Source organism: Oryx dammah, unplaced genomic scaffold, assembly GCF_014754425.2.
Source record: "Oryx dammah isolate SB20612 unplaced genomic scaffold, SCBI_Odam_1.1 HiC_scaffold_28, whole genome shotgun sequence".
Classification (NCBI taxonomy): domain Eukaryota; kingdom Metazoa; phylum Chordata; class Mammalia; order Artiodactyla; family Bovidae; genus Oryx; species Oryx dammah.
The window spans coordinates 107,440,195-107,466,167 of record NW_024070212.1 but is presented as its reverse complement, the minus strand read 5'-3'; the positions used below and the strand labels follow the sequence as shown (position 1 = coordinate 107,466,167).

General features: G+C 55.9%; 1 protein-coding gene across 16 annotated transcripts; it reads left to right on the top strand.

Annotated features, from left to right (window-relative positions):
* The first annotated feature begins 2,197 nt into the window (after positions 1-2,197).
* On the top strand, positions 2,198-24,158 carry MAP7D1 (MAP7 domain containing 1). Of its 16 annotated transcripts, none has more exons than XM_040231625.1 (18): positions 2,198-2,531; positions 14,771-15,121; positions 15,306-15,374; positions 15,935-16,098; positions 16,787-16,892; positions 18,325-18,435; positions 19,653-19,775; positions 19,872-20,035; positions 20,143-20,285; positions 21,101-21,453; positions 21,734-21,911; positions 21,998-22,136; positions 22,246-22,350; positions 22,626-22,679; positions 22,854-22,899; positions 22,987-23,068; positions 23,186-23,379; positions 23,566-24,158. In XM_040231625.1, the coding sequence occupies exons 1-18, from the start codon at positions 2,486-2,488 to the stop codon at positions 23,574-23,576; spliced, it is 2,439 nt and encodes an 812-aa protein (XP_040087559.1). In that variant the 5' UTR covers positions 2,198-2,485; the 3' UTR covers positions 23,577-24,158. The 16 variants fall into 16 exon arrangements, with proteins under 16 accessions (XP_040087559.1, XP_040087566.1, XP_040087565.1 ...); XM_040231632.1 differs by having other exon boundaries at positions 16,787-16,901; positions 21,101-21,426; positions 21,761-21,911; positions 22,857-22,899; XM_040231631.1 differs by having other exon boundaries at positions 16,787-16,901; positions 21,101-21,426; positions 21,761-21,911.
* The last annotated feature ends 1,815 nt before the right edge of the window (positions 24,159-25,973 follow it).

The following is a 25,973-nucleotide window of genomic DNA, read 5'->3' as shown; positions in this document are numbered from 1 at the left end:
CTGAAGAACCTTCAACAGCTCCCCAGTATCTACATTATGTAGTTGCCATCCCTGGCCTATCTCTTCATCTTCAGTTACTGTTTCCCCCTCTACTATTATTGAGCTCCAGGTAATGAAGGTATCTCACAATTCCCACCTATATATGTCTTTGTTCCTACTGTACTCTCAAGATTGTGGGTACAGAACCCAGATGGCTCTCCCATATTCGGTTCTGTTCATGAATTCTCGGTCTAATAACTGCCTGGCTCAGTGTGGGCCTGGTAAGCTCTAGAAGATGCAGGCCCAGAGATCTCTGACCTCACAAAGGACTCTACCTGGACTCTACCATCTACGTGGTCCCCTCACCCTGCAGATAGGATGACTGACAGCAAAGATGGGGCTCTGCTCCTCATCCTAATCTGCTTTTACTTCTGAATGCCCACCATCATACTTATTTATTAAGCACTTCCTATGTGCCAGGCTCAGTGCTAAGCATTTCATCCATGTTGCATTATTTAACCTTTACAGCAAACCCATGATAGCTCATGGTATTATTATTTTCCTAATTTTTTAGGTGAGCAAACTGGGTTTCAGAAAAGTTAAGACAGTAGCTTAAGGTTACCAGCTCTAGTTGTAGGTCTTCTAGCATCATCCTTTTCTAATGTTTTTGGACTGGGGAAGGCCCTCCTTGACTCGGGAAGAGGGTTCAGGCCTTCAGCTACTCACTCCTCCCAGGACTGTTTGCTCCCAGGTTGCCTGAGACCCAGACCCTTTTGTTTCCAGCCTTCTCCCCTTAAATGACTGCTTTCTGGGAGTTCACTGGTTTAGTCCAGTGGTAGAGTTAGCCTGCCAATGCAGGGGACATGGGTTTAGTCCCTGGTCTGGGAGGATTCTACATGCCGTGGGGCAACAAAGCCCATGTACCACAACTCCTGAGCCCCCACTCTAAAGCCCAAGCTCCACATCAAGAGAAGGCACTGCAGTGAGAAGCCCATGCGCTGCAATTAAGAGTAGTTCCCACTTGCCGCAACGAGAGAAAGCCCAGCTGCAGCAATCAAGACCCAGTGCAGCCAAAAATAAATGAAGTCAAAATAAAAAATAAACGACTGCTTTCTGGAGCTGCTCAAAGGAAGAAGACACTGGCAGGAAAGGGGGGCAGGAGGACAACAGGTCACTGGGCCTCATCTCTGGGCGATGGAGAACTAGACAACTGACCTTCTGGAGGTCAGGACAAAGGGCAGGGATGGGGTGTGCAGGGCCCAGCTGCGCCTGCTCCTTCCGCCCCGTCAGTCCCTGCAGCAGCAGCATCGATCCACCTTCCCAGCAAGCTCCCCTCTCTCTGCCCAGGCTGGGCCTGACTTGGCTTGAGGCCCACCTCAGCTGGCACTAACAAGGGAATTGGGGCATCTACTTCCCGGGGCTGGGAAGCAGAACTACTTGGGGGAGGGGGGTCAGAAGGAACTCACTCCCTCCTTGGACAGAACACAGGGGAGAAAATCCTTCCCGGGTAGATGAGGGGGGTCATCTGATGAGTCTAGGGGAGGTTTAGGGGCAGGACCACCCAGTTCGGAGCCGGGAGAGACCCGGAGCAGATTAGAGACCTGGATAAGGCGGTGGAGCAGGCCTGTAATTACTCCCAGAGGAGCAGAGAAGACACAGCCCCAACCGTAGGAAGATGCAGGAAGGGCCGCAGCAAGGCTCCCAGGCCGGGTTTCTCCCCACCCCAGCCATCACCAGGGGAGAGAGAGCATAGCCCTATTAGGGGTCTCCTTGTGACCCTCCAAGGCTCCCGACGTCCCTCGGGCGGATTTTATTTGAGGTGGGTTTGGGAAAGACTGCCGATCTGAAGCTGCCGCCAAGGCCCCAAAGCCGGAGCTCGCAGGGTCCAGGGTGGGATTGGGGGCTCCCATCCCCGCTCCCCCCTGCTCCCCCCAGTCCTAGCGGCGCGTGAGTCACCCGAGCGCTCCCTACATAGTCGCCTCGCGCTGCGGCGCGTACCAACGCGCGGCCGCAGGGGGAGGCAGCTCGACGGGCGTCCTCCGGGAGCCGTAACGTCCCCTCCGCCGCGACTGCAGGAGAGGCGTCCCAGGCTCCAGGCCCCGGGTCCCAGGGCGGGGGCGCGGCGGGCGGGGCAGGAGTGCGGTCCCCGGGCGCTGCAGGGGTGGCCCTCCCCGCGTCGCACTTGGTACGCGCCAGCCGCGAGGCCAGGCCCAGCCGGGGCCGTACAATAGGGTTGGGCAGTGGCCGCGACTGGGCCGGCGCCGGGCAGGCAGAAGGATCGAGGCCGGAGCCGACAGACACTGGGCGGCCGGCTACTGCGAGCCCGCAGGCTACCAGCCGAGCCAGCCTCGACCTTCGCCAGAGCTCCCCCAGCGTTCAAGTCGTTGCCCGCCGGGCCAGGCCGGGCGTGATGCGCCGCGGGACCCCTATCCTGGCCGCTGGCCGCCGCCGCCGTCGCCGCTGAGACCCCCCAAGACACTCCCGCACCCCCAGTGACGTCGCAGCCATGGAGAGCGGCTCACGTTCGGAGCCGGGTACGGGCGCAGCCCCAGGTATGCCGGGGGCGAGATGAGAGAAGGGGATGGGGGGGCCTCGGAAAGAGCGAGGATGAAGCCGGCCCGCGCGGCGGGGACCCCTCCCCCGCCGCGCCCTCTGACCACTTGGAAGTTTAAAAATAAAGGCTACAGCGGCGTCGGCGGCTCTGGGCCACCGGTGCATCTTCTGACAGCTGCCCCTCCCCCACCCCGGGCGCCGGGACGTCCTGGGCGCCGGGATCCCCGGGGGCCCCATTGTAGAGTTGATGGTGACCCCTCCGCCCCAACCCAGTGCCACCTCGGCTGCCCGGCCCCTACCGTCCTCCCTGATCCACCCCAGGCCTCGTCTACTGAGCTGGGGCGTCTGTCCCCCTCCCATTCCTGGTGGGCACATGTGACCCCAGCCTGAACGTGTGTGTCGGAGGTTCAGATTATCAGGCCTGAAGCCTTGCATACCGAAGCCTAGGCCCTGGCGCCCCCCGCCTCCCCACGCCCAGGCCCTGGCCCAGACCTCGCCCCCACCCCATCCCTCCAGCTGCCGCGCAAAGGGCCTGTTGCTGCTGCCCGCCGGCCGGGAAGGGAGGGAGAAGAGGGAGGGGAGGGGGCGGTCTCTAGCGGCGGCTGCCAAGTAACCCGCCGGATAAAGGCAGGGGGAGGGGGAGGCAGCATTGTTTGGGCAGAGGGCGGGAGCTGGGGAGTGGGCCGATTCCCCTGCAGCCTGGCCTACTCTGGAGCCCACCCAGTCCGATCTGGGGAGAAAGGGGACAGAAGTATATATCTCAGGGCCTGAGTGTTTCCCAGAGAATGGGGTGAAGGCTCGAGGCCGGCACTCCAGGGACCTGCCACATCATTCCTCAGCTTGAGGCTTCTGATACCCACCCCCCCACCCTTACGCACACTCCCTCCCTCCCTCCCTCCCTCCCTCTTTCTCTCTTCAGGCCCCTGACCATCAAAGCTCTCTCCCCCCTCACTCCACCAACCACCACAGTGCCCAGGACTTCTGCAAACCCCATTCGGATCTGAGAGCAGCTGATGAGGGGGTGGGGACAGGTTTCTGGTTGGGCCTGGGGTTGGAGGGAGGGATTTCTCTTTTTCTTTCTTCCTGGAAAGGGAGGGAGGAGCATGATTACTGAGGACCCAAGCTCTCTTCACTGACTCAGGGGGGAGGTGGCCCCAACCCCACACCTCCATAGAGTCCTAGAGCCTAATCCCTGTCACCTCCCTACCCCCTGGGGCGTGGGCCCAGGATGAAACCGTGTCTGTGGGTGCAGAGCGCCCAGGACAAGGTGGAGCCGCTTGGTTGTGGGTGGGCTCCACCCCATGCCCTCATGGGTGTTTGGAGGGGACCCTGTGGGTGTGGGAGCTGGGGGATGCAGAGGGGAGGCCAGCAGACCGCGTGGTTCAGGAGGTCTGCAGGCTGTGCCGGAACAATGGCACTTTGGTCTGTCTTGGCTCTGCTGAGCCTGAGAGGGGACCCCCAGGGAGGCCTCACCCGTGTCCATTCCATCCGCTTCCTGGCCCTCTGCAGCTGAGGGTCTCTGGCACCGGTGTGTACATCAGGGCCTGAGTGGTGGTGATTACTGGGCCAGAGATGAGGACTGGAGTGAGTGGCTGGTTTATAAGCAGGGCACTTGAATGGGATATCTGGATTGAATGTGAGGGCATGGGTGGGATCCTTGGCTGTGCTGGGGGGACCTGACTGGGTCCTGCACACCAAGTCCTGGATTGGGAAGGCTTCTACACACAGGGACGACCTAGATGGAGTTACATGAGAACTGGGGTCAGGATGGTGGCTGGTCTGTACCAGTTTCAGTTAAAGGTGACAAGGGCCCTGTGAGTCAGGAGCCTCCAGGGAGTTACGGTGATGCCCACTGCATGTGCCCTGTGAGAGTCTGAGGCATGGGTCTGAGACACTGAATACATCTGACGTGCTCCCTGCCCTCTCTGAGCTCCCTTTGCACACTGAACATTAACAGGAGGCAGCATGGAGTAGGGGATAGGTGTGGCCTGTAGCAAGTGACCTACCCTCTCCAGACAGAGTTCATACCCCTGGAAAATGGAGGTAGTGTTATCAGCCTTGTGGGGTTAACATTAGAGGTTCGAGACGATGTACCTAAAGGAAACTGGCACATGGATGCCTGCAGTACAGTGTTATTACCATTACTGTGGTGGTGCTCATCGGAAGTGGTGCCAGCAGGGAGGTATGAAATATGGGGAAAGTAGGGGCAGGAGTTGGGATTTAGTTTGCTTGAGAGTATAGACTCTGGAATCAGTTTAAGTCTCCCCTTCGTAACTTACTACTGTATGACTTATGTAAGTTGCCGAAGTCTTAAATTTTCCCATCTGTAAAATGATAATAATGCTGGAAATAATCTCATAGAGACATTGGGATCACTAAATTAGAGAAATACATAAGACATTTAGGAGAGGCCCTGGTAAATAGTTAATGATCAGTAAATGCTATTCATTTTTGTTGTTATTATTTTTAATTCCTTTGGAGGCCTGAGGAGGAGATGGGATTAATTATAACTTCAGGAGGTAAATGTAGGCCAGAGAACAAGGTGGAGATGAGTTCTAGACAGACATGAGACAGGGTGTATCGGGAACAGAGGGCCCCTTACTTGAAGTGGGGCATTTGGAAATAGGAGAGAGACCCGGGGGTGGGTGCAGCCATCCAGCGCACCTGTATTGATGCCCACCGTGTGCCAGCTCAGTCCTGGCTGTACAGACGATAGGACAGGGAAGTGAATCCCAGTCACCACCCTCCGGGAACTCCTGGTGATGCAGTGGTTGGTGGAATCTGCTTGTGGAAGACTTCACAGAGGAGGTGTTTGAGGTGGACCTGAACTGATGAGAAAAAGATGGGCCGCCTCTGCACCTCTCCACATATAGCAGCCAGCGTGGCTGGCAGCTCCCACTGATAGCTTCTGTCCCTCCTGGGTCTGGTGGGCCCAGTAATGAGGCCTTAATGAGCCCCTAATGTGCAGTCACGCATATGCAAATAAGGGAGAAGGGGCACCAGGCCAGTTCACTCCCCCTTCTCCAGGGATGGGTATCAGCTGGTGGCCGGGCAGAGCTGAGGGAGTGGGGAAGAAGCTGAAAGAAGGGCCCAGCCTGGGGTGGTGGCACTTGAGAGCCATCAGGCCAGTTCTCAGGCCTGACCAAGGTTGGGAGTTTGGCCACAAGCAGCTGGGAAGCATGTTCTTGGGTCCCCACTGGGCCTTGGGGCCAATGAAGCAGCCAGCAAGCCAGGCTCAGATAATGCAGCTTTGTTGGCGGTGGCAGCTCTGCCTGGCACTCCGGGGCACAGCCTTCGGTGTCTCCTCCATCACCTCTCAGCTGCAGCTTTTCCCCCCCGAGGGAAGCAGAGAGGGTGGTGGCCGCTAGAGAACCTGGTATATAGTGCGTGCGTGCTCAGTCATGTCCCACTCTTTGTGACCCCAAGGGCTGTAGCCTGCCAGGCTCCCTGTCCATGGAATTTTCCAGGTAAGAATACTGGAGTGGATTGCCATTTCCTGCTCCTTACCAATGACAAGAGGAAATAGACCCCCTGGTGACCCTACTGGCCTCCTCTTATTTATCAAGGACCTTCTGTGTGCCAGGCATAGTGCTTACATGTCCTATGCATTGTCTCATTTGATTCTCAAAACTGTCCGGTATGGACTAGTATTATCCCCATTTTATTTACTTTTTCAAATTTTCTTTTTTATTTTTGGCTGCACTATGTGACATCCCTAAAGAGGAACTGAACCTGCACCCCCAGACCCCCTGCAGTGGAAGCACCAAGTCTTAACCACCCAACCACCAGGGAAGTCCCATATCCTCATTTTATAGATGAGGCTCAGAGAAGGAAGTAACTTGCTTAAAGTCACACAGCTAGGTGCTGGCGGAGGAAGGATTTGAACCCAGGTCCATCCAACTCTGAAGCCTGTATGCCAGACCTCTATGCTGAATTAATCATGGCCAAGCCAGCTGGTGATAGAGTCTGACTTCACTTTCCTGCAGTGATTGGTCTTCTCTGGGCACTGTGGTCTTAGGGACCCTGTAATCTTTTCTCTGGGAGGCAGAAGTAGAACAGCAGGGCCCTGCATCCCCTATTCATCCTGCCAGGTTGGAATCTGAGCAAGTCAGACCAGAAGGAGGCCCTGGACTCAGGCAGTGGTGACAGTTCAGCCAGCGGGCCATCCTCAGGCCTTGGCTTAAGGCCGGGCCTCTGCCCTCAGCTCCTAGGCCCCAGCGTGGGTAGCCCTGCTGGGGCTGAGGGAGGGCCGGGCTGCGGGATGGGGTCATTTCCTGCCGCCTAAAATAACAGGAAGTGGGTGCTCCTGATTGGAGGCTGGGAACAATGGCCGCCAACCGGGCCAGAGAGCTCCTCAGATCTGCAGTCTCCAACAGGATCCCAGCCTGATCACCCACAGAGGCCTGCGGCCTGGCCCCAGCACCCTGCAGTGAAGGGCCTGTGGCCCAGGGGCTGAGGAGTGCTGGTGCAGGTTGCCCCTCTGCTGGTGCCCTCCCTCTCAGAGCTGGCTCGGCTCTGTCCCAGCAGGGAGTGCTGCCCCCTAAAGGTCCCCTCTGTCCCAGCCTCACCATCAGACATCTCCTAGGGTTTGTCCTTCCTGCCCAGCCCCATCCTCCCACCCCCAGGCTCTCTCTAGGAGAGGAAACCCAGGAGGCCACCCCCTTTGGGTCACAGAGTGAACGTACAGACTCTCAGCCTGATTCAAGTTCCAAACCCAGCTTTGCTACTCACCAGCTGTGTGACTTAATCCCTCTGAATCTATTTCCTCATTTGTCAAATAGGGTAATAACATCAACCCCATAGGATGGTGGTGAAGGTGGAAAGGACTGAAGTGTTAAGGGATTTATCTGACGCAGCATTAGCTGTTGCTACTGTTAACTGGGCTTTCCCTGGGCACAGGTGAAGGAGTGCCTAGAGGGGCAGGGCCAAAGCGAGCTGGATGACACACGCTGCCGACAGGGTGTCTCTGAGTGCTGTATGCATCTCTGAAATTTCATTTGTGTCTCAAAGGAGGTGCTTGACTCCCTGTGTGTGTGTGTGTATATGTGTTTAGATTTCTGAATCCCAGCAGTAGGTCTGTTTTCCATATGAAAGAGGGGAGAGAGAGAGAAAAGAACGCGTCTTGTCTCTCGCCATTGTGTGGACCCTGTCCACGTCGTCTGGGTGTCTCCCGCTGCCTCTCTGCAATGTGTGCTCTCTGTCTGTGTGTGTGTGTGTCTTTGCCCCTCCGTCAGCCTCCCTGTCTTCATTTGTCTGCTCTAGTGCGGCCACCTAAGGAGCTGCTGCGGGAGTCAGAAGGGCTCTGGCTAGAGGTGCTGACCTCTGCTGTCTGGGCACCCCCTCCCCTGGGCACACCCTTGCTCTGCCTCCTGGACGAGGGCCATTCACCCCCACCCCTGCTCAGGTGCCCCAGTTCTTGACTCCTGATGGCCAGCCTGGGCAGGAGCCTGCCTTCCCTGCATTCCTGCCCTCTGAGCTCAGTGCCTGCCTGCCCCACCTGCACCCTTCATCTTCAGGGGGGAAACCCACTGAATCACTTCCTTCTTCAGGGAATAGGCAGGAGCCTTGGGGAGGGGTTATGTGACACCCACCAGAAACAGTGTGACATAAGTGTTTTGTCACCAGGCAGCCTTGGGCCCAGGCTTACTTCTGACACTGACGTGAGCAGTTACTTAACCTGTCTGAGTAAGTGTTCTTACCTGGGGAACGGGCCTTCCGTAGCACTTTCCCTTGGGGGCTATAGTAAGAACTTGAAACAAGGGAGAGTGCCTGGTTTACTGTAGGGCTTCAGCAAATTAGTTTTGTTTCCCTTCCTGGACTTAGGAGCTGGCCGGGCACACACAGAACTCTGATATGGTAGAGACATTTAGGGTTAGAGAGGCTAGATGTTGGAACAGCTAGGGGTTTTAGTGTTTTATCCATCCATCCACCCATTCACCCATCCATCCATCCATGTATGCGTTCATTAAGCAGACACAGAATTCCTTCTCTGCCGGGCAGATCCTGTATAAGGCTCTAGGCTGCAAAAAGTATTCTCTCCACTAGCCCTCACAAGGACAGCAGGCAGACTAAAAGAGCAGACTGAGTTACGGGTATTGTGAGAGGAGTTTTGGCCCAGGAGCAGTTGTTGGGGTGGGAGGAGGGAGGGATGAGAGGCAAGGACTGCCAGCACCCAGATGGTGGGGATAAGGAGTAAGCACCCTGAGACATGTGACCTGCCCTCCGAGAGAGTGGGCCCAGATCTCTCTGCAGTCCCTCTTGGGTTTTTGGAGAAAACTAGACTAACTGATCCTGCAGCCAGCTCCTGCACCTTTGCCTTGCCGACGCTCTTTGTGCCAAGAAATGAATGCAAACTATCTGTCGCTTGTCTAGTTCTTAACACTTCTGGTCAATATCAGTATCGCAAAATAAAACCCCACAATTTGACACAGACCAAAATAAATTGAGGTGGCTGAAGGATCGCATTTGATGATTGAAAATGGGAATAATCAGATATTGATTTAACCATGCCTAGATAATTAACCAAGGAATTCATTTGGCTTAACATAATTTGTTCCACGTAACACAGTCCTGATGACATTTCATCAGGGTTGGCATAATTCTCAGAAAAGTATTTGTATTCAGGGTCAGTAGTCCGCCAGGTCAGAAGAAGAGTTCCAAATGTGCTGTTTGCCTCCTGAGAGGTTTTTCCTGTTAAATTGCTGGAATCCATACTCATTATTACTTTTATTAACTTCTCCCTGAGTACCTTAGTCCAGGAAGCTACCCAAATTGAGATGGAATTGTTTCGCCTCCCTTCAAGTGTTTATCCTTTTGCAATACATGGCCACACGGATCTGTTCACTATTAGGTGAAAATCTCCTCCTCTGTGTGTGTGCTTAGGCGAGGGTAGCTTCCTAGTACAGCGATTTATTCTTATATAGCAGCATTTTGTGACTGTCTCCACATACTGGGCACTGTGGTAGCTGCTGTGGCAAGCTACAGTGGCAAGCAGAGCAGATGCAACCCAGCCCTTAGGGGGAGGACAATAACAAGAAAACCAAACAAGGAAGTTTAAAATTGTAAGTCACAGTGCTCCAAACAAGAGGCATGAAGTCATGACTGCATATAATGAAGGAATTTATCCTGTTCAGAGAGGCCCAGGAAAGCTTCCCCAAGGAAATGATGCCTCAGCAAATATCTGAAGGATGAATGAGAGTTAAGTAAGAAAAGAGAGAGAGGGAAGAGCTTGTGCAAAGGCCCTGGGGCAGAGGGAGTGTTCAAGGCTACCAGAATTAAAAGGTCAGTGTGGCTGGAGTATAGACAGCAAGTAGGGAGCAGAGAGGGGGCCTCAAGAGGTGTGGGAGAGGGAGGCAGGGACTTCAGACTGTGTTGGACTTGCATCCTGGGCTCAAAAATCTTGGTTTCTCTTCAGAAGGATGAGAAGTTACTGGAGAGCTTTCAAGTGGGGAAGAGAACCATGACCAGATTTGCATTTGAAAACAATTACTTTGGCTGCTCAGTAAAGAGCAGAGCTGGAAAGGGTGCAGGTAGGATGATGACGGAAGTTTGCAGTCATCCAGGGAAGAGAGGTGCTGATGGTATCTGCCAGGGAGGCGTTCATTGATATATTCATTCAACAAATAGCTGGGGAGCCACCTCCGTGCCAAGCTCTGTTGCTGTTAGAGACAGAACAGCTAAACAAAGTATAGACGAAAATCTGTGCCCTCATGGAGATTACCTTCTGGAGGTGGGAGACAGTGTTAAAGTGGTGCTAATGCTTACCGGGAATTACAGAGTTGGACTGAAAAAGAATAACAGTTGGAGGACTTCCTGGTGGTCCAGTAGCTGAGACTCTGCGCTCCCAATACAGGGGGCCAGGGTTTGATCCCTGGTTGGGTCAAACAAGATCCTACATGCCACAACTAAGTCCTGATGCAGCCAAATAAAATATATATAAAATAAAATTTTAAAATAGATGATATATATGTATATGGAAACTGGAATGGCTGGGTTGCGGTTGACTGAGATAGGGACAACTGGAGGAGGAGGAGGGTTTTGGAGAGAAAGATCAGGAGTTCAGTTTGGGATGTTAAATTTGAGGCATCATTAAGACATCCGGGGTGTCAGGTAGGGAGTTGCATGTGGAGGGGGTGATTTTTTTTAAAAAAAAGAATTCAGTTGGAAAGGGGAGGGAAACTTCACCTACAGTTTGTAGTTTTAGAGGGGGCCAGGGAAGGCTTGGCTGAGAAGTGACACTCAGGTAAAGACCTGAAGGAGGTGAGGAAGTAAGACATGCAGGACCGGGGGCAGAGAATTCTGGCAGAGAAAACAGTGAGTGCAGAGCCCTGAGGCAGGAGTGTGCCCGGCACAAATAAGGAACAGTGGCCCGGAAGAGACAGGACAGGGGGAGACGGGGAGGAGAGGAGATCCAGAGGCAATGGGCTGCAGAGCAAGGGTCCTGAAGGGCCCTGAAGGCCATCCGTTGCCTTTGGTTTTCCTCCCTTGAAGTGTGGGGCATCTTTGGAGGATCTTGTCAGCTCTCCAACCAGGAAATGAACCCCGGCCATAGCAGTCAAAGCCTGGAATTCCAACTACTAGGCCACCAGGGAACTCTCAATCTGACTCTTTTTTTAAAAATTTTATTTATTTATTTTAATTGGAGGCTAATTATAATATTGTGGTTTTAGCCATACACTGATATGAATCAGCCATGGGTATACATGTGTCCCCCGCCGCCCCATCCCAAACCCCCCTCCCCTGACTGATTCTTAAACAGAATCATTCTGCTGCTTTGGTGAGAAAAGACCCAAGGGGAACAAAGGATGGCAGCGCGGAGTCTTTCATGAGAGATGATAGAAGATGATAGAGATGGACCAAGATGACAGAATGGAGCTAGAAGTGACTGGATTCAGAAGATACTGGGCATGTGGAGCCAAAAGGATTTACTGAGGCCTTAGATGTGAGGTGTGAGACTAGAAAAGATTCGAAAATGACTCTGAAGATTTGGGGCCTGAGAAACTGGAAGGACTGGGTTGCCATTGACTGAGATAGGGAAAAACTGGAGGAGCAGGGTCTGGCAAGGAAAGGTCCGGAGCTGAGTTTGGGATGTTAAATTTGGGGCCTCAGGAAGACACCCAGGGGTATCAGGTAGGGAGTTGCATGAGCGAAACCAGTACTCAAGGGAGAGGTCTGGGCTGGAGATACAAATTTGGTTGTCATCAGCAGAGCGGTGGTATTTAAAACCATGAGCCTGGATGAGGTCATCAAGGGAGTATGTGTAGACTGACGGGAGACGAGGTCTTCACTGGGCCCTGGGGCGCTCCGGTGCTAAGAGGTTAGGGAGTTTACAAGGGACTGGCAAAGAAGCCCGAGAAGTCACAGCCAGCCAGTGGAAGGAAAACTGGGCGAGTGTGTTGTCTTCAGGGCCAACTGAAGGAAGAGCACCCAGGCCTCACTCGTGTCAGATGCAGCTGAGAGGTCAGTGGGGTGAGGCCCAGGAAGTGGCTGCTGACTCAGCAATGTGGATGCCACTGGTGACCTTGAGAAGAGCAGTGGCGTGGAGCAGTGGGGGTGAAGGCCTGCCCCAGGGGGCTCTTGTGGCAGAGATGGGGAGAAGTAGACCAGTTCTTCCGGGGGTGCTGTTTGCTGAGCCCCTGCCAGGCACCGGAGGTGATGTGCCTACTCACCATAGGTCCCAACACCATAGGCCCCACCTTGAGAAAACCGGAACTCAGATCTGCCTGACTGAAGCCGGCACCTTGTGCCCCGCCGCATCTGAGCACCAGATGCAGGCCCTTCCAGGCCTCATCCCTGCACTTCCTCCCAGACTCCCCTTCAGGTGGCAGGTCTAGTCAGAAGCTAGCCGGAGAGACTCACTGTCTTGCCTGGTGGGTGTGATCGGCCTCAGTGCAGACAAACACCTGCCTACCAGTTTTCCTTGCAACACCTGTAGCATGCACAGGTGCCAGGAGAATGGCAATAAACAGGCCTCACCCTCAGCCTTCGAGCTTTGTGCTTACGTACGTAGGCCCTTTGGCCCCAGATGGCCCTTCGAATCCTGCCTCTGCCACTTACTAGTGCTGTGGCCCTGAATGAATCATTTAGTGGGGTAAGCTCTGATGGTCTCTTCTGTGCAACGAGGGTAAGCCTCTCTCTCAGAGCTCATATGGAGATGCAGGATGGGGCTACAAAGGGCCCAGCTCAGCTCTCGGCGTGTAGGAAGCATTCACTAAAAGGCGGCCACTAGCTTTCTTGCCCACCGGGACTGGGGAGGGGTTTTCAGGTAGCCCGGAAGTAGACTAGCAGTGACCGGGCGTTCTTTTGGAGCTGATGTGGGGAGGGGCTGGCAGAGTGGGAGGGACAACTGGGGAGACAGGGCCTTGACTGGGGCTCTTGCCTGGAACCCAGGAATCTAGAAGGGCAGGAATGAGGGGGAAATAGTGTGAGCCTCAGACGGTGTCATTGTGTAACGCGTGTTGCCTCACACCGCCTTATGCAGAGGCCGGAGGGTGTGGGGGTTAGAGCAAGGGCACCGGGGCCCAGCGCCAGGTTCAGGTCCCAACTCCCTCACTTCCCAGCTGAGTGGCCTCAGACTTCACTTAATTTCTTTTCGCTTCACTCTCTGCCTCTGTCTCAAAGAAATATTTACAGTGCCTCCTTTAGAAGTATTGTCTTAAGGATTCAAACTAGTGCATGTAAAATACTCTCTCCATAGGAAGCTCTCAAGAAATATGTAATATTAGTGGTTATTGTTACTAATGCTCATCACAGGCCCACTGTCTGCATTTTACAGAAGAGGAACTATGGCACAAAGAGGGCCTGTAACTAGTCCAAGGTCACACAGGCAGTGGAGAGGCCAGATAGGTAAATAGTCTGCCTTCGTAAGAGCCCACTGGACACCCGTCTCCCTGAAAAGGGTCCCCAGAGTTCCAAAGTCAGCTCCTTCGGAGTGTCCTCTCCTGTTCACACATTGTCACCCACAGGGAAGGGAATTTATCACTTCCTGAGAGGACCAACGTTCCTAGAGCAGAAGGCCCTGCATGATGGAGGCACCTGGTGAGAGCGAAAAGTGCTTCTTTCGATTGACCTTTCCAAGGGCTGTGGCCCTGATCCCTAAGCCCAGGCAGCGGGTGTGTTCCCCATCTGTCCCCTCAAGCTCCTTAGACGGCAACAGTCGATGGCACCAGGGCTCAATGTGCAGAAGCTGCTTTTTGGCAGCTTCATAAGACAAACAGGAAGAGAGAGGGAAGTGTTGTGTCCTGGCACGTGAATTGTTCCAGGCACTTCACTGACATCCCTACCAGCTTGGGCTTTTATAGTCCCCATTTTACAGATATGAAAACTGAGGCTTAAGAGAGGTTGAGTGGCTTGCCCTAGGTTACCAAGGCTCTCTCTTCCTATCTTGGAGTGGTGAAGTCAGAATCAGGCCCTCGGCCGGGTGACCCCTAAGCCTGTCTTTCAGTTGCTCACACGTGTGTGCGTGGACATGTATACATCAAATCATGTGGCTTCCTCACTTAGCACTTTGGTGTCTTTTACAGGGACCCTGAAATATTAATGTCTAACAAGAAATCTGCGGGTGGTTGGGAAAGAAAACAAATGACAAAATGGATGCAGCCAGTTGCCTACCCTGTTGGGGATCCCACCTGGGCATCCCACTGTGCCCATGCTTATGTCTTTCCTTCCGGCAGTCCCAGGCACCTACTGAGCACTGGGCATTGGGATGGGTCCTGTGGGCCCAGGAAAAGCAGAAAGGTGAGGGAAGCAAATGTGGAAACCAACCTTCACCATTTGGTCCACTAATTACCCCCAAGGTCTCAGTTTTACTGATACACCCTGATCCCTCTGCCCCTTTGCAAATGCTCTTCTCTTTGCTAGAACCCTCTCTGGCTTGGTTTGCTTACTCCAGCTCATCCTAGACCTCAGCTTGGCTCCTACTTCTACAGGAAGCCCCCTCAGTATAGGTTAGCCATCTCTGCTTTGTTACTCCAGACATAGTACTTATTCTATACTGTAATTGCCTCGCTGTCTGTCTGTCTGCCCTGCCAGAGTGTGGGCTCCACAGAGGCAGGGACTGTGGCCATTTTCTCACCATTACATCATTAGTGTCTGGAACAGGGCCTGGCACATAGAAGGAACTTGATAAACACGTACGAATAAATGAAAATCAACTGGACAAGGGAAGGAGCTACATGTCCAACTGATGGTAACAGAGGTTCTGTCTCACTTTCTCTCCTCTCTTGTGTTTTACTTCCAGCTATGGCAGCCAGGACCCCTCCAGAGCCAAGACCCTCCCCAGAAGGTGACCCCTCCCCACCGCCGCCACCACCACCGATGTCAACCCTGGTGCCCGACACTCCTCCAGACACGCCTCCCGCCATGAAGAACACCACTAGCCCCAAGCAGCTTCCGCTGGAACCAGAGAGCCCCCCGGAGCTAGTAGGGCCTGGGCCAGCCCCCCAGCAAGAAGAGTCCCCTTCCTCCGAAGTGAAGACCAGGGGACCCACCCCACCAGCCACGGGCCCACGGGATGCCAGGCCTCCTCGAAGGAGCAGCCAGCCATCCCTGCCAGCAGCACCCGCCTCAGACAGCCCTCCCACCAAGCAAGGTAGGTGTGATGTCCCTTGTCCAGGGCCCAGTCCCAGCCCTGGGTGAAGCCCCCAGAGGGAGTCCCCTGGCTCTGGAGGAGATGGAAAAGGTGTGGGCATGCAGCCTGGGGGCAGGGCCCTGAGGCTGACTCCCCTTTGAGAGGAACCTCTTGAGCTAGGTCTCTCCTTATTCCTTTTGTTAAGACATAAAGAAGGCAGGAGAGAGACACAAGCTGGCAAAGGAGCGGCGGGAAGAGCGGGCCAAGTACCTGGGTAAGTGTGTGACAGCGCCCCTTCAGCCTTACCCCTATAGACATCCTGTTAGTAGCACTAACCCTTTGGGAACCTCTGTTGTGTACACTGTGCTAAGAGCAGTTCGCTTATCTCACTTAACCCTGTACCCATTTTGAGGATGGGGAGACAGAGGCTCGGAAAGATGCAATCCTTTGCCTAAACCACACAGCTAGGTGGAGTAGCTGAGACTCAGACCCAGAAGCCTCATCTCACCCCATGCTCTTAATCATAATACGTCAGCAGGCCCTGAAGTTAGACAGGGACCTGGCCCTAAAGAGCTCACTTCTCCTCGGGTGCCCAGAGACCGCAATGCTGGTGGTGGGGAAACAGGCCTCATTCTGAGGCCCCAGCCCACCTTCAGCATGCCCTTCAACTTGAGGGGGGAGTCTCAGAGCACAGGCATCTCCCCAGTAGGCAGGCAGGGGGGAAGACCCACCCTGGGCTGGAGGAACAGGCAAGGCCACTCGGAGCAGACACTTGGGGGCCCAGGCGCTACCAGATGTTCACACCTCTGGGGCTCCTTCCCTCACCCCCTGCAGCGGCCAAGAAGGCGGTGTGGCTGGAGAAGGAGGAGAAGGCCAAGGCACTGCGGGAGAAGCAGCTCCAGGAGCGCCGGCGGCGGCTGGAGGAGCAGCGGCTCAAAGCCGAGCAGCGCCGGGCAGCCCTGGAGGAGCGGCAGCGGCAGAAGCTGGAGAAAAACAAGGTGCATTTGTGCTGGGTTCTGGCCGGGCACGCATGGCTCTGTGTGCACACATCTGCATGGGGGCTCAGTGTGAACACACACCCCTGTGTTCACATGTGCAGTCGGGTCCCGTGGGCCCCACATCTCAGCATCTGTGCAGGGGTGTTTGATTCTGTATGTGCCAGAATAGGCGCCTGTGGCCGTGTGCTGTCATTACATGTATGTGTGTGTGCCCCAGATGGGTGTGTGTAGGTGTGCAGAGATGTGTCTGTATGAGTGCGCCAGGTGAACTCCTAGTGAGGAGAGCCCTGGCTTGAGCACTATTGAAGAAATGAAGGGAAAGGTGGCCTGGCTCTGGTCCAGTCCTCAGGCTGAACGCAAACCCAACTCCAGGGTCAGAACCCTCAGAGCCAGTGGCCCCCCGGGAGACCCAAGCAGGGAGAGTCCCACCCAGTCCTCAAAGAAACAGCTCATAGGCTCAGGAAATGAGTCAAGAACAATGAAAAGCTCCCCAAGAACAAGTTGAAAGGGATCTGTTGCAAACTGTCTTTAGTCACAGCGAGGGCTCAGTAGCCTTGGTTACCCGCCATGAGTCAGGGAAACCTTCTAGGGGTGGGGGAGGCCTTGTCCTGGGAGAGCCTTTCTCCCAGGTAGGAGGAAAGCTTCTGAACCCAAACCTCTCCCCCCATCCCGGTCCCCGCCCTACCAGGAGCGCTATGAGGCAGCCATCCAGCGGTCAGTGAAGAAGACGTGGGCTGAAATCCGGCAGCAGCGCTGGTCCTGGGCAGGGGCCCTGCACCACAGCTCCCCAGGACGTAAGACCAGTGAGTGGACCGGAGGGGCTGCAGGGTGGGAGGGGGAGGCTGGGGCCTGAGAAGTGGGGGAAGGGAGCAGCTTCGGTGCACAGAGCTGGCAGCTCCCCGCAGCAGGTATGCCTCGCTTCGTGTGCCTTATGTCTTCTGGAATGATCTGTAAACCCAAGTCTGTAGAACCAAGTCCTGTCCCAGGACTTCCGCTATCAAGTCAGAGGTGGGTGCTCTTCATTCGGTTTGCTCTTTTTAGATTAGCCTTCTTTGCTCCTGTCAATTACTATTAGTTGATTGATACAGAAAAGAGCACTTTAACACCCTGCAGACACTGGATATTTAAAGAAAACTATCACCCTGACGTACCTGTCGTGGAAGGTAGCTTTTTGTCTCTGAGTTTTCTTTGCGTAGGGCCATCACTGCCTTTTGGTCTGACATTTCGCTGGCATGTATGTACTGCTGAGTTTGGGTGTCTTTATGTATTGGCAAGATTCGGTATTTCTCATCGTGCGTCTTTTGGTGTATATGCTCATGGATCTGTGCATTGCGTGTCTTAGTATGTGTTTATCTTGATGTGTGAGTGGCCTTGTGTATTTCACTGTGGATTCCCAAGTCCGTCAGAATTGGGTCTGGATTCCCAGCTCTAGCCCTTGCGGTGTGACCTCTGACTTCCTGCTCTCTCACTTTCTTTATCTGTAAAATGGGAATAACAGTACTACTTGCCTCCGAGGTTGTAGGTAGATGTTTGGGAGGATCAAGGGTGGTAACACGTGTGTGGTGCCCAGCACAGTGCCTGGTACATGGTAAGCACCCAACAGATGTTACAAGTCCGATTAAGTTGCTTTGACGTTTTTGTGCCTGTCTACATCCGGGTCTGAGCCTGTCTCTGTGGCTGTGTTTGTTCTGTCTGTGCATGTCTGCACTGTCGTGTGCCTGCAGAAGTGCCTGTCCCTCTCTATGCCCGTGCGTGCATCTCTTTGTCTTTGTGTGTCCCTAGGAATATGCAAATCCGTGTGAGCACCTTTGACCGTGGGCCCTTCTGTTTAGGAGCCTCTGCATTTGCTGCAGGACCATGGGTGCTGTAGCCAGAGCGCCTTGGCTGGGCAGTGTCGGCGAGTGCCAGTGCTGGCTGGTTGTGGGGGAGGGCTTGCAGAGCCCAGCCCTAGGGAATGACTTCCTGGCCAGGAAGGCTGTAGTGTCTCCAGTTTTATTCCATCTCCTTCCTCTGTTCCTTTTCCGTCGGCTCCCCCAATCCAGGTCGTCTGGTCACCTACCCACCCCCCCATCCCCTCCAGAGCCAAGTCTGCCTCCTCCCCCGCTTCCTAGCCTGCCCACTCCTCCCTCTCCCACCCTGCCCGCGGAGCATCCTGCATGGAAGGCCTCAGTGCCCCCCCTGGCTCCCGTCCGGCCCGGCCCTAATGCCGTGTCTTTTCCCCTCCAGGTGGGAGCAGGTGCTCCGTGTCGGCAGTAAACCTGCCCAAACACGTGGACTCTATAATCAACAAGCGGCTCTCAAAGTCCTCTGCCACGCTCTGGAACTCCCCCAGTAGAAGTAAGAGAAGGCCCAGCCCTCCTTCCTCCAGAGCTCCTTGTAGTCCCCTCCTTCTAGCCTCTTCCAGAGCTCAGCAAAAACCTCCGGTCCCAGGAGCCCTCACACACCCCAGGTCTCCATCCCCACTCGACCCCGCTTAGGGTTGTGCACCCCTTGGGGGAGCCGGCATTTGGATCTGGGTCCTGAGAACAGAGGTGCGCCAAACAGGGGAGGAGAACAGAGGACAGTGACCCAGCAGGCAGAGCCTGGCTAGAGCCTCGAGAGCAGGTGGGGATGAGAGTGGGGGTGGAGGGTGGGAATGGGCCGGCAGCCTCGTCTCCAACCACAGCCAGCTGGCCTAGGCCAGCCTCAGGCAGGTGGCCTTGCCCGGGAGTACCCGACGAGCCTGGGTGCTGTGTGTGCAGGAGCCCTCTTATTCTGCCTCCGCCCTGGAGGGCCCACGCAACCCTGCCCTCTCTGCCTTCAGAGCCCCAGCCATGGCCTTGGCTGGATCCAAACTCGTGGCCAACCAGGGTAGCGCAGCCCCTGCATTCCCACCATGCCCTGATGTCACATGTGAACGGGCCATGGTAGGAGTTATTTATAAGTTTCTCCAGCTTTTATTTGGTTGCTCTGTTGCCCAGCAACGAAATCAGCTGCTGTTACCAGCCCCACCTGACTGAAGCTTAAAAATAACCCAGCAGCTGAGGGGACAGAGCAGGGTGGCCCAGGGCAGCCAGGCCCCCTAGCAGCCTGTCCCTGGCATGGGATACACAAAAGCTGGGCCTCTTCTCAGTCAGAGGAGCACAAGGGCCGTCACTGTCCCAAATCCTGTGGGGAGTGGAAGGGGGGGCGGTTTGCGGGCGATGCCTCCCTAGGCCAGCACTCTGAGGGCAGGAGGAGCAGAGCCCTACAATGGGACATAGAAGTTGGCAACTGGGTACCCCACCAACCTTGGCTGTCTCCTCTCTATAATCATAGTTCAGTGCCCTTTCACCTGGGGAGAGAGGTAGGAGGGACCTCTCTAACCCTGCAGGAGGTTGCCATGGGAAGTGTCTTGTTGCCTGTGTCTGCAGTGGGGGTCAGACCCCAGGGCGGACAAGTGTAACCCCCATGAATAGGGGTAGTCTGAGACTCCTTGGGCTCTGCGTGGGGATGGTACCTGGCCATCTCCAGATGCCTCTGCTTGCCCACTCTGGCCCCGCAGTAACCTGCTTCTACCGGCATTCTCCCCCTAGATCGCAGCCTGCAGCTAAGTCCGTGGGAGAGCAGCATCGTGGACCGTCTGATGACGCCCACCCTCTCCTTCCTGGCACGGAGTCGCAGTGCAGTCACACTGCCCCGAAACGGCCGGGACCAGGGTAGGGGCCGCGGCCCTGGGAGAGCCCCCTCGAGGGGCGGGGCAGGGGCCAGCCATGCCAGTGGACCGCGCCCCGACCGCAGTCATCCCTCCGCAGCCGTGCCCCTGTGCCCGCGCTCAGCCTCCGCCAGCCCGCTGACGCCGTGCAGTGCCCCCCGAAGCGGGCACCGCTGCGCCCCCGCCGCAGAGCGCGGGGATCGCCGCAAGGCCAGCGCCGGGGGCAGCCCCGCCCCGGCCCGCCTCCGGCCGGAGGCCTCGCCGGTGAGTGGCTGGCGGCGCAGGTGGGGACCCGGCTCCTGTGCTGGGGAGCTCCGGCGCCTCTGACCTCTGCTTCTCTTCTCCCTGCTCTCCTTAACCCTCCTCCTCAGGTGCAGAAAAAGGAGAAGAAGGACAAGGAGCGGGAAAACGAGAAGGAGAAGAGTGCCCTGGCCCGGGAGCGCAGCCTCAAGAAGCGCCAGTCGCTGCCTGCTTCTCTGCGCCCGCGCCTCTCCGCTGGCAACGCGGAGCACAGGTGGGCCCAACAATGGGGCAGGGCCTGCTAAGGCCAGGCCAGCTAGCCAACCATTCATTCATAAATATGTGTCATGCATATTTGCCAACCATTCATTCATAAATATGTGTTGCTCTAGTCGGACATGACTGAGCGACTTCACTTTCACTTTCATGCATTGGCGAAGAAAATGGCAACCCACTCCAGTGTTCTTGCCTGGAGAATCCCAGGGACGGGGGAGCCTGGTGGGCTGCCGTCTATGGGGTCACAGAGTTGGACACGACTGAAGTGACTTAGCAGCAGTAGCAGCAGCAGAGGAACAGTCTGTAGCCCTGGCGGGCTACAGTCCATGGGGTCGCAAGAGTCCAAAACGACTTAGCGACTAAACAACAACCCACCTTTAGAAAGAAAGCTCCTTGAGAGCAGAATTTTTTAAAATTTTGGAGTGTTTTAATCACTGAAGTAACCCTTGCACCTAGAAGCAGTGCCTGGTAAGCACTCAAGAAATATGTGCTGGACGAATGAATGGTCTTGCCAGGTACGTGTTCTGGGTGCCCAGCACACTTCCCTGAGCCAAACCAGGCCTCGTTCTTGCTCTTAGTAATCTTACTGGCTCTTGGGGAAACAAATAGGAGTCAAAGAATCACAAATGAATATGTATTGCAAACTGGGATATCTACACTAAATTATGTTTGTGTGAGAGCATATAAGGTGGGGGTGCTGACCAAACCTGGGAGGACACTTCCCTAGGGAAGTGACATGCTCAAAGTGTGTGTGTGTGTGTGTGTGTGTGGACACTCTGTGCCCTTAAGCTCTAACTCTTCTTTTCCTCTCAGTCCCAAATCCAAGGCCCGGCCATCCTCTCCCTCCACAACTTGGCACAGGCCTGCCTCCCCCTGCCTCAGCCCAGGGCCAGGTCATGCTCTGCCCCCAAAACCACCATCCCCCCGAGGCACCACTGCATCACCCAAGAGCCGAGTCCGGAGGAAGGACGACGCAAAGGAGAGCCCCAGTGTTGTGGGGCCTGAGGACAAGACCCAGAGCAAGGGCAAGGCCAGCGACGAGAGGGAGCCTGCAGCCCCAGTCTCACCGGCCCCCTCACCTGTGCCCTCACCCACCCCAGCCCAGCCCCAGAAAGAGCAGCCCACAGAGATCCCTGCAGGTGGGCAGGGAGAGAAGAGGCCAAAAGGTGGGCAGGGCAGAGAAGCCAGCTTTGCCTGTGAGTGGGAGGTGGTCAGAGGTGCAGGCTGCCAGAGCCACCTGGGGGAGTGGATGTTGGGAAGAGGAGGCGCCTGCCAGAGACCAGGACCTCAGTGCTCTGAGTCTCTGGCAGAAGCTGGGTGGGTCGGCCGCCGGGGTCGCTCTGAGGTCCAGCAAGCACAGGGGTATGGGGGTGGGGGAAGGGGTGGTGATGGAGGGGCTTGTGCTGGTTGGTGCATGCTGACCCCTGGTCCCGGATCCCGCTCCAGAGACAGCTGTCCTGACCTCACCCCCAGCCCCTGCACCCCCGGTGACTCCTAGCAAACCCATGGCTGGCACCACGGACCGAGAAGAGGCCACTCGGCTCCTGGCTGAGAAGCGGCGCCAGGCCCGGGAGCAGCGGGAGCGCGAGGAACAGGAGCGGAGGCTGCAGGCCGAAAGGGACAAGTGAGCATGCCCTCGGGGACCGAGGAGGCCTTTACGGGGGCTGGAGAAGAAGCCGGGCGTGAACCTGAGTCTCCTGTGTCCCCCAGGCGAATGCGAGAGGAGCAGCTGGCTCGGGAGGCCGAGGCCCGGGCGGAGCGGGAGGCGGAGGCCCGAAGACGGGAGGAGCAGGAGGCTCGGGAGAAGGCGCAGGCCGAGCAGGAGGAGCAGGAGCGGCTGCAGAAGCAGGTGCCCCCGCGGGCCGGGGCGCGGGCGCCTCCTGGTGGCGGGTCGGGGGCCGGCTGGAAGGGACCGCCGGAGGCCGGCCGCCTAAAGCTCCCGGGGGGGTCTTTGGCAGAAAGAGGAGGCCGAAGCTCGGTCCCGAGAAGAAGCGGAGCGGCAGCGCCTGGAGCGGGAAAAGCACTTCCAGCGGGAGGAGCAGGAGCGGCAAGAGCGCAGAAAGGTATTGCGAGCGGCTGGCTGAGTCGTGAGCGGGACCAGCTCCCAGCTCGGTCCGCATTTCTTTAGAGGGGCTAGTGGGGCTGGGAGGGGGCGCTGCCTTGGGTTGCAGAGGATTAGGTCGAGAGGGAGCGGGGGCGAGATCTACTTCCTGCCCTGGAAAGAACTGGTGTGAGCTAGAAGGGCCCCCGAGACTCCAGGACCAGGGCTAGCTGGTGGGAGGTCGAGGATTAGGGCCCGGCTTGGGCCTAACCGGGAGTGGGGCTTCTTTCCCAACAGCGCCTGGAAGAGATCATGAAGAGGACTCGGAAGTCAGAAGCTGCTGAAACCAAGGTCAGGATGCCCCCAAGAGCGGTGTTGGGAGTGGAGGTCCGGTGAGGAAGGAAGGGATCCAGGGTGGAGGAGCAAGGCTGTCCAGGATCTGGGCGGAGGGGAGAGAAGAATTCAGCAGCGCAGTCGGGTGGGGCCAGAGATCCCCTGGAGCCTGACTGCTTTTCCTCTTCAAAGCAGAAGCAGGACAGAAAGGAGGCGACGGCCAACAATTCCAGCCCAGGTAAAGGCCTGTTCCCCTCCTCTCCACCCCCAGCCCCAGCCTTCGATCCTCTCCCCCACCCCTAACTGATTGGCCGTTCCTTCCCAGGGATAGACCCTGCGAAAGCTGTGGAGGCTCGGCCCGCCGGGCTGCAGAAGGAGGAGCTGCCCCCCCAGGAGCCTCAGTGGAGGTACCAGCTCCCAAACGAGGGCCCAGGAGCAGGGAGGCAGGGTCAGGCTGGAGACTGTAGGACGCCTGGGCTGTCCCGCGATGGGAGCGGCCTGAGCGTTGGCCTCTGCATCCACAGCCTGCCAAACAAGGAGTCGTCGGGGTCCCTGGTGAATGGGCTGCAGCCTCTGCCAGCGCACCAGGAGAACGGCTTCTCCCCTAAGGGACCCTCTGGGGACAAGAGTCTGGGCCGGACGCCAGAGGCTCTCCTGCCCTTCGCAGAAGCAGAAGCCTTCCTCAAGAAAGCTGTGGTGCAGCCCCCGCAGGTCACAGGTGGGGATCCCTTTCTCCCGGCCCGCATCTCTCACTCCTCTTCCGCCCAGCCCTTTCTTCTCCCAGCTCCATCAGAGGCTCTCTCGGGCTCTACCGAGAAGACACCCCTCCCCCACCGCCCCCGCCTGGTTCTGGGCTTGGAGCCTGGTTTGCCCTGACTGTTTTCCCTCCTGCTTTTTCCCCCAGAAGTCCTTTAAGGGGTTGCCTCGGATCCAGGCACAGCTATGAGGGCTCCTCTGCATCATCTACCAGGGTGTCTGGAAGAGAAGAAGACAGAACAAAGCCGGAAGTGGCCTGGGCCCCTGGGGGTTGGGTCCTGTCTGTTATTTTTAATCTGCACCTTATAGACTGATGTCTCTTTGGCTGGAGCCAGACCCTGTCCCTCAGTGCATTCGTGTGCTCACACGCGCGGACACCCCCCATACACACATACACTCACAGCCTCTCTGGCTTCCTCCCATGGGGAAGAGCCACCTGTAGTATTTGCCTTGGTTTGGTGGGGTACAGTGGATGTGAATACTGTAAATAGCTTGTGCTCAGACCCCTCGGCGTGGAGGGGGTGGGTGCAGGAGGCAGACCCTCCCAAGACTCCCTGGGGAGAGCTTCCTCCCTCTATTTAACTGTAACTGAGGGGGAACCCAGGTCTGGGTATGGGGGGCACCTTGGGCCACAGGATATTGGTTGCTTTAGGGGTACCCGTGCCCCCTGCCCTCGCCTGGAATCAGTGTTACTGCATCTGATCAAATTTCTCCAGAAATAAAGTGAGAATAATTCTGCCAGTCCCGTCTGTCCTTAGGGCTGGCAGTGGGGTGGGGAGCAGGCATCCTCCTGAGTTCTAAGAAGAGCTTGAGGACCCGGTGGCCTGCAGATATCCAGCCCTACCTGGTAACCAGTCCCAGACGTCTTCTGGCAGTCTTCCATTGATTCATTTAACAAAAATGGTTACATCTACTCTATACTAGGCAATGAGCTCTATGCCAGGGATGCAAGAAGGAAGAAAAGACATGGGTCTCCGTTCTCTTGGAGTTGACAGTCTAGCAGTGAGCATCAGAGACACAGGAGCCCTCTCAACATCCATTCCCACTGCCCCTTCCTCGTTCCAGAGTCCTGAATTTGTGTGGGCGGCAGTCTTCCTCTTGGATCCCACTGTGTACTTCAGCCCAGGGGTGCATCAGGATTGCAATCGCTGGTCCCACCCGCCTTGCGAGTGATTGGTTTAGGTAGGTTTAGGTATCTGCCAGCAGGTACAAAGAAAACCTTCCCTCATTTTTTTTTTTCCTCACTCACTTTGAAAGAAAAATACCAGGTGGGAGCCAGCCTCTAAGGTGACCTCCCAGTGTCTCCCGCCCCTAGTGTTCACACCCTATGTAGCTCCTTGTCATGTAGGACCAAGGCTGGGCTGAGTGATGATAGAATACAGTGGCAGTGGTGGTGGGCCATGTCTGAGATTAGGTCTTAAAAGACACTGCAGCTTCTGACTCAGTTGCTCTCTCACTCTGGAGGAAGACAGCAAGCACTACATTAGGAAACAGCCCTATGGAGAGGCCCACCTATGGAGGCATCAAAGCCTCCTGCCAACAGCCACACGAATCAACTTGGGAGTGGACCCTCGAGCTGCAGTTAAGCCTTCAGGGGACTGCAGCCTTGGTCAATAGCTGGGCAATAACCTCATGAGAGACCTTCTGCCAGGACCACCAGCGAAGCCTTTCCAGTTAAAATGTCATTTTAAACTGCCAAGTTCTGTGACAACTTGTTACACAGCAGTAGTTAAGTAAGACACATCAGGAGGAGAAAACCCTGTTGGTATGACATGAAGTCCTACTGTGAGGCCTGGAATTGCTGTATCCATCCTGCTAACCTGAGGATGGAGATAACATCAAGGGGGCAGTGCAGCGAGATGGGGAAAACTGAGGTCCTTGAGAACACCACTGAATTGCCCCACCTCCAAACCAGTCCTTCCCCTGGACAACTTCCTTTGTTGTTTAAGCCAGTGGAGTTGGGTTTTCTGCTATGGTGGTCAAAAGCTTCTAACCCATCTAGGGACATAGAGGATAAATACATAAATGCATTTCTGAGTGAGCGAGCAGGAAGGAAACGACCTGGATGAAAAGCTCATCACAGGAAGACCTACTCAGAGAAAGTGTCCTCTAAAGATGCAGCATTTCAACTTGACCTGAAGGATGAGGAGCCAGCCGTGTGACACAGAGCAAGAAGAGCTGCAGGGGGAGGGCTCAGTGTGTGGGACGCCCCAGAGGAGCGAGAGCAGGAGCCGGCAGAGGAGGCGAGGTGGGCAGGGCCAAGCCACAGGTGTCCAGGATCAGATAGGCAGGGAAGGTGCTAAAAGTTTCCTGCCACCCCTCCCAGACCCCAGCTCATGCCGAGGCAGAGATGCCATTTCCCTGAAGGCAGTACCCTCTGAATACTGTGGCTGGAGAATCACTTAGTCATTTATTCATTCAGTCAATTGTGGAGCACCAGCTAAGCAGCACAGGGATATGATGGTAAGCAAAACCAGACTTGGAAGCTGTTGGAGCTTCCTGGTGGGAAAGACGGGTATTAACCAAATAACCACACAAATGGAAACATAAGATGTG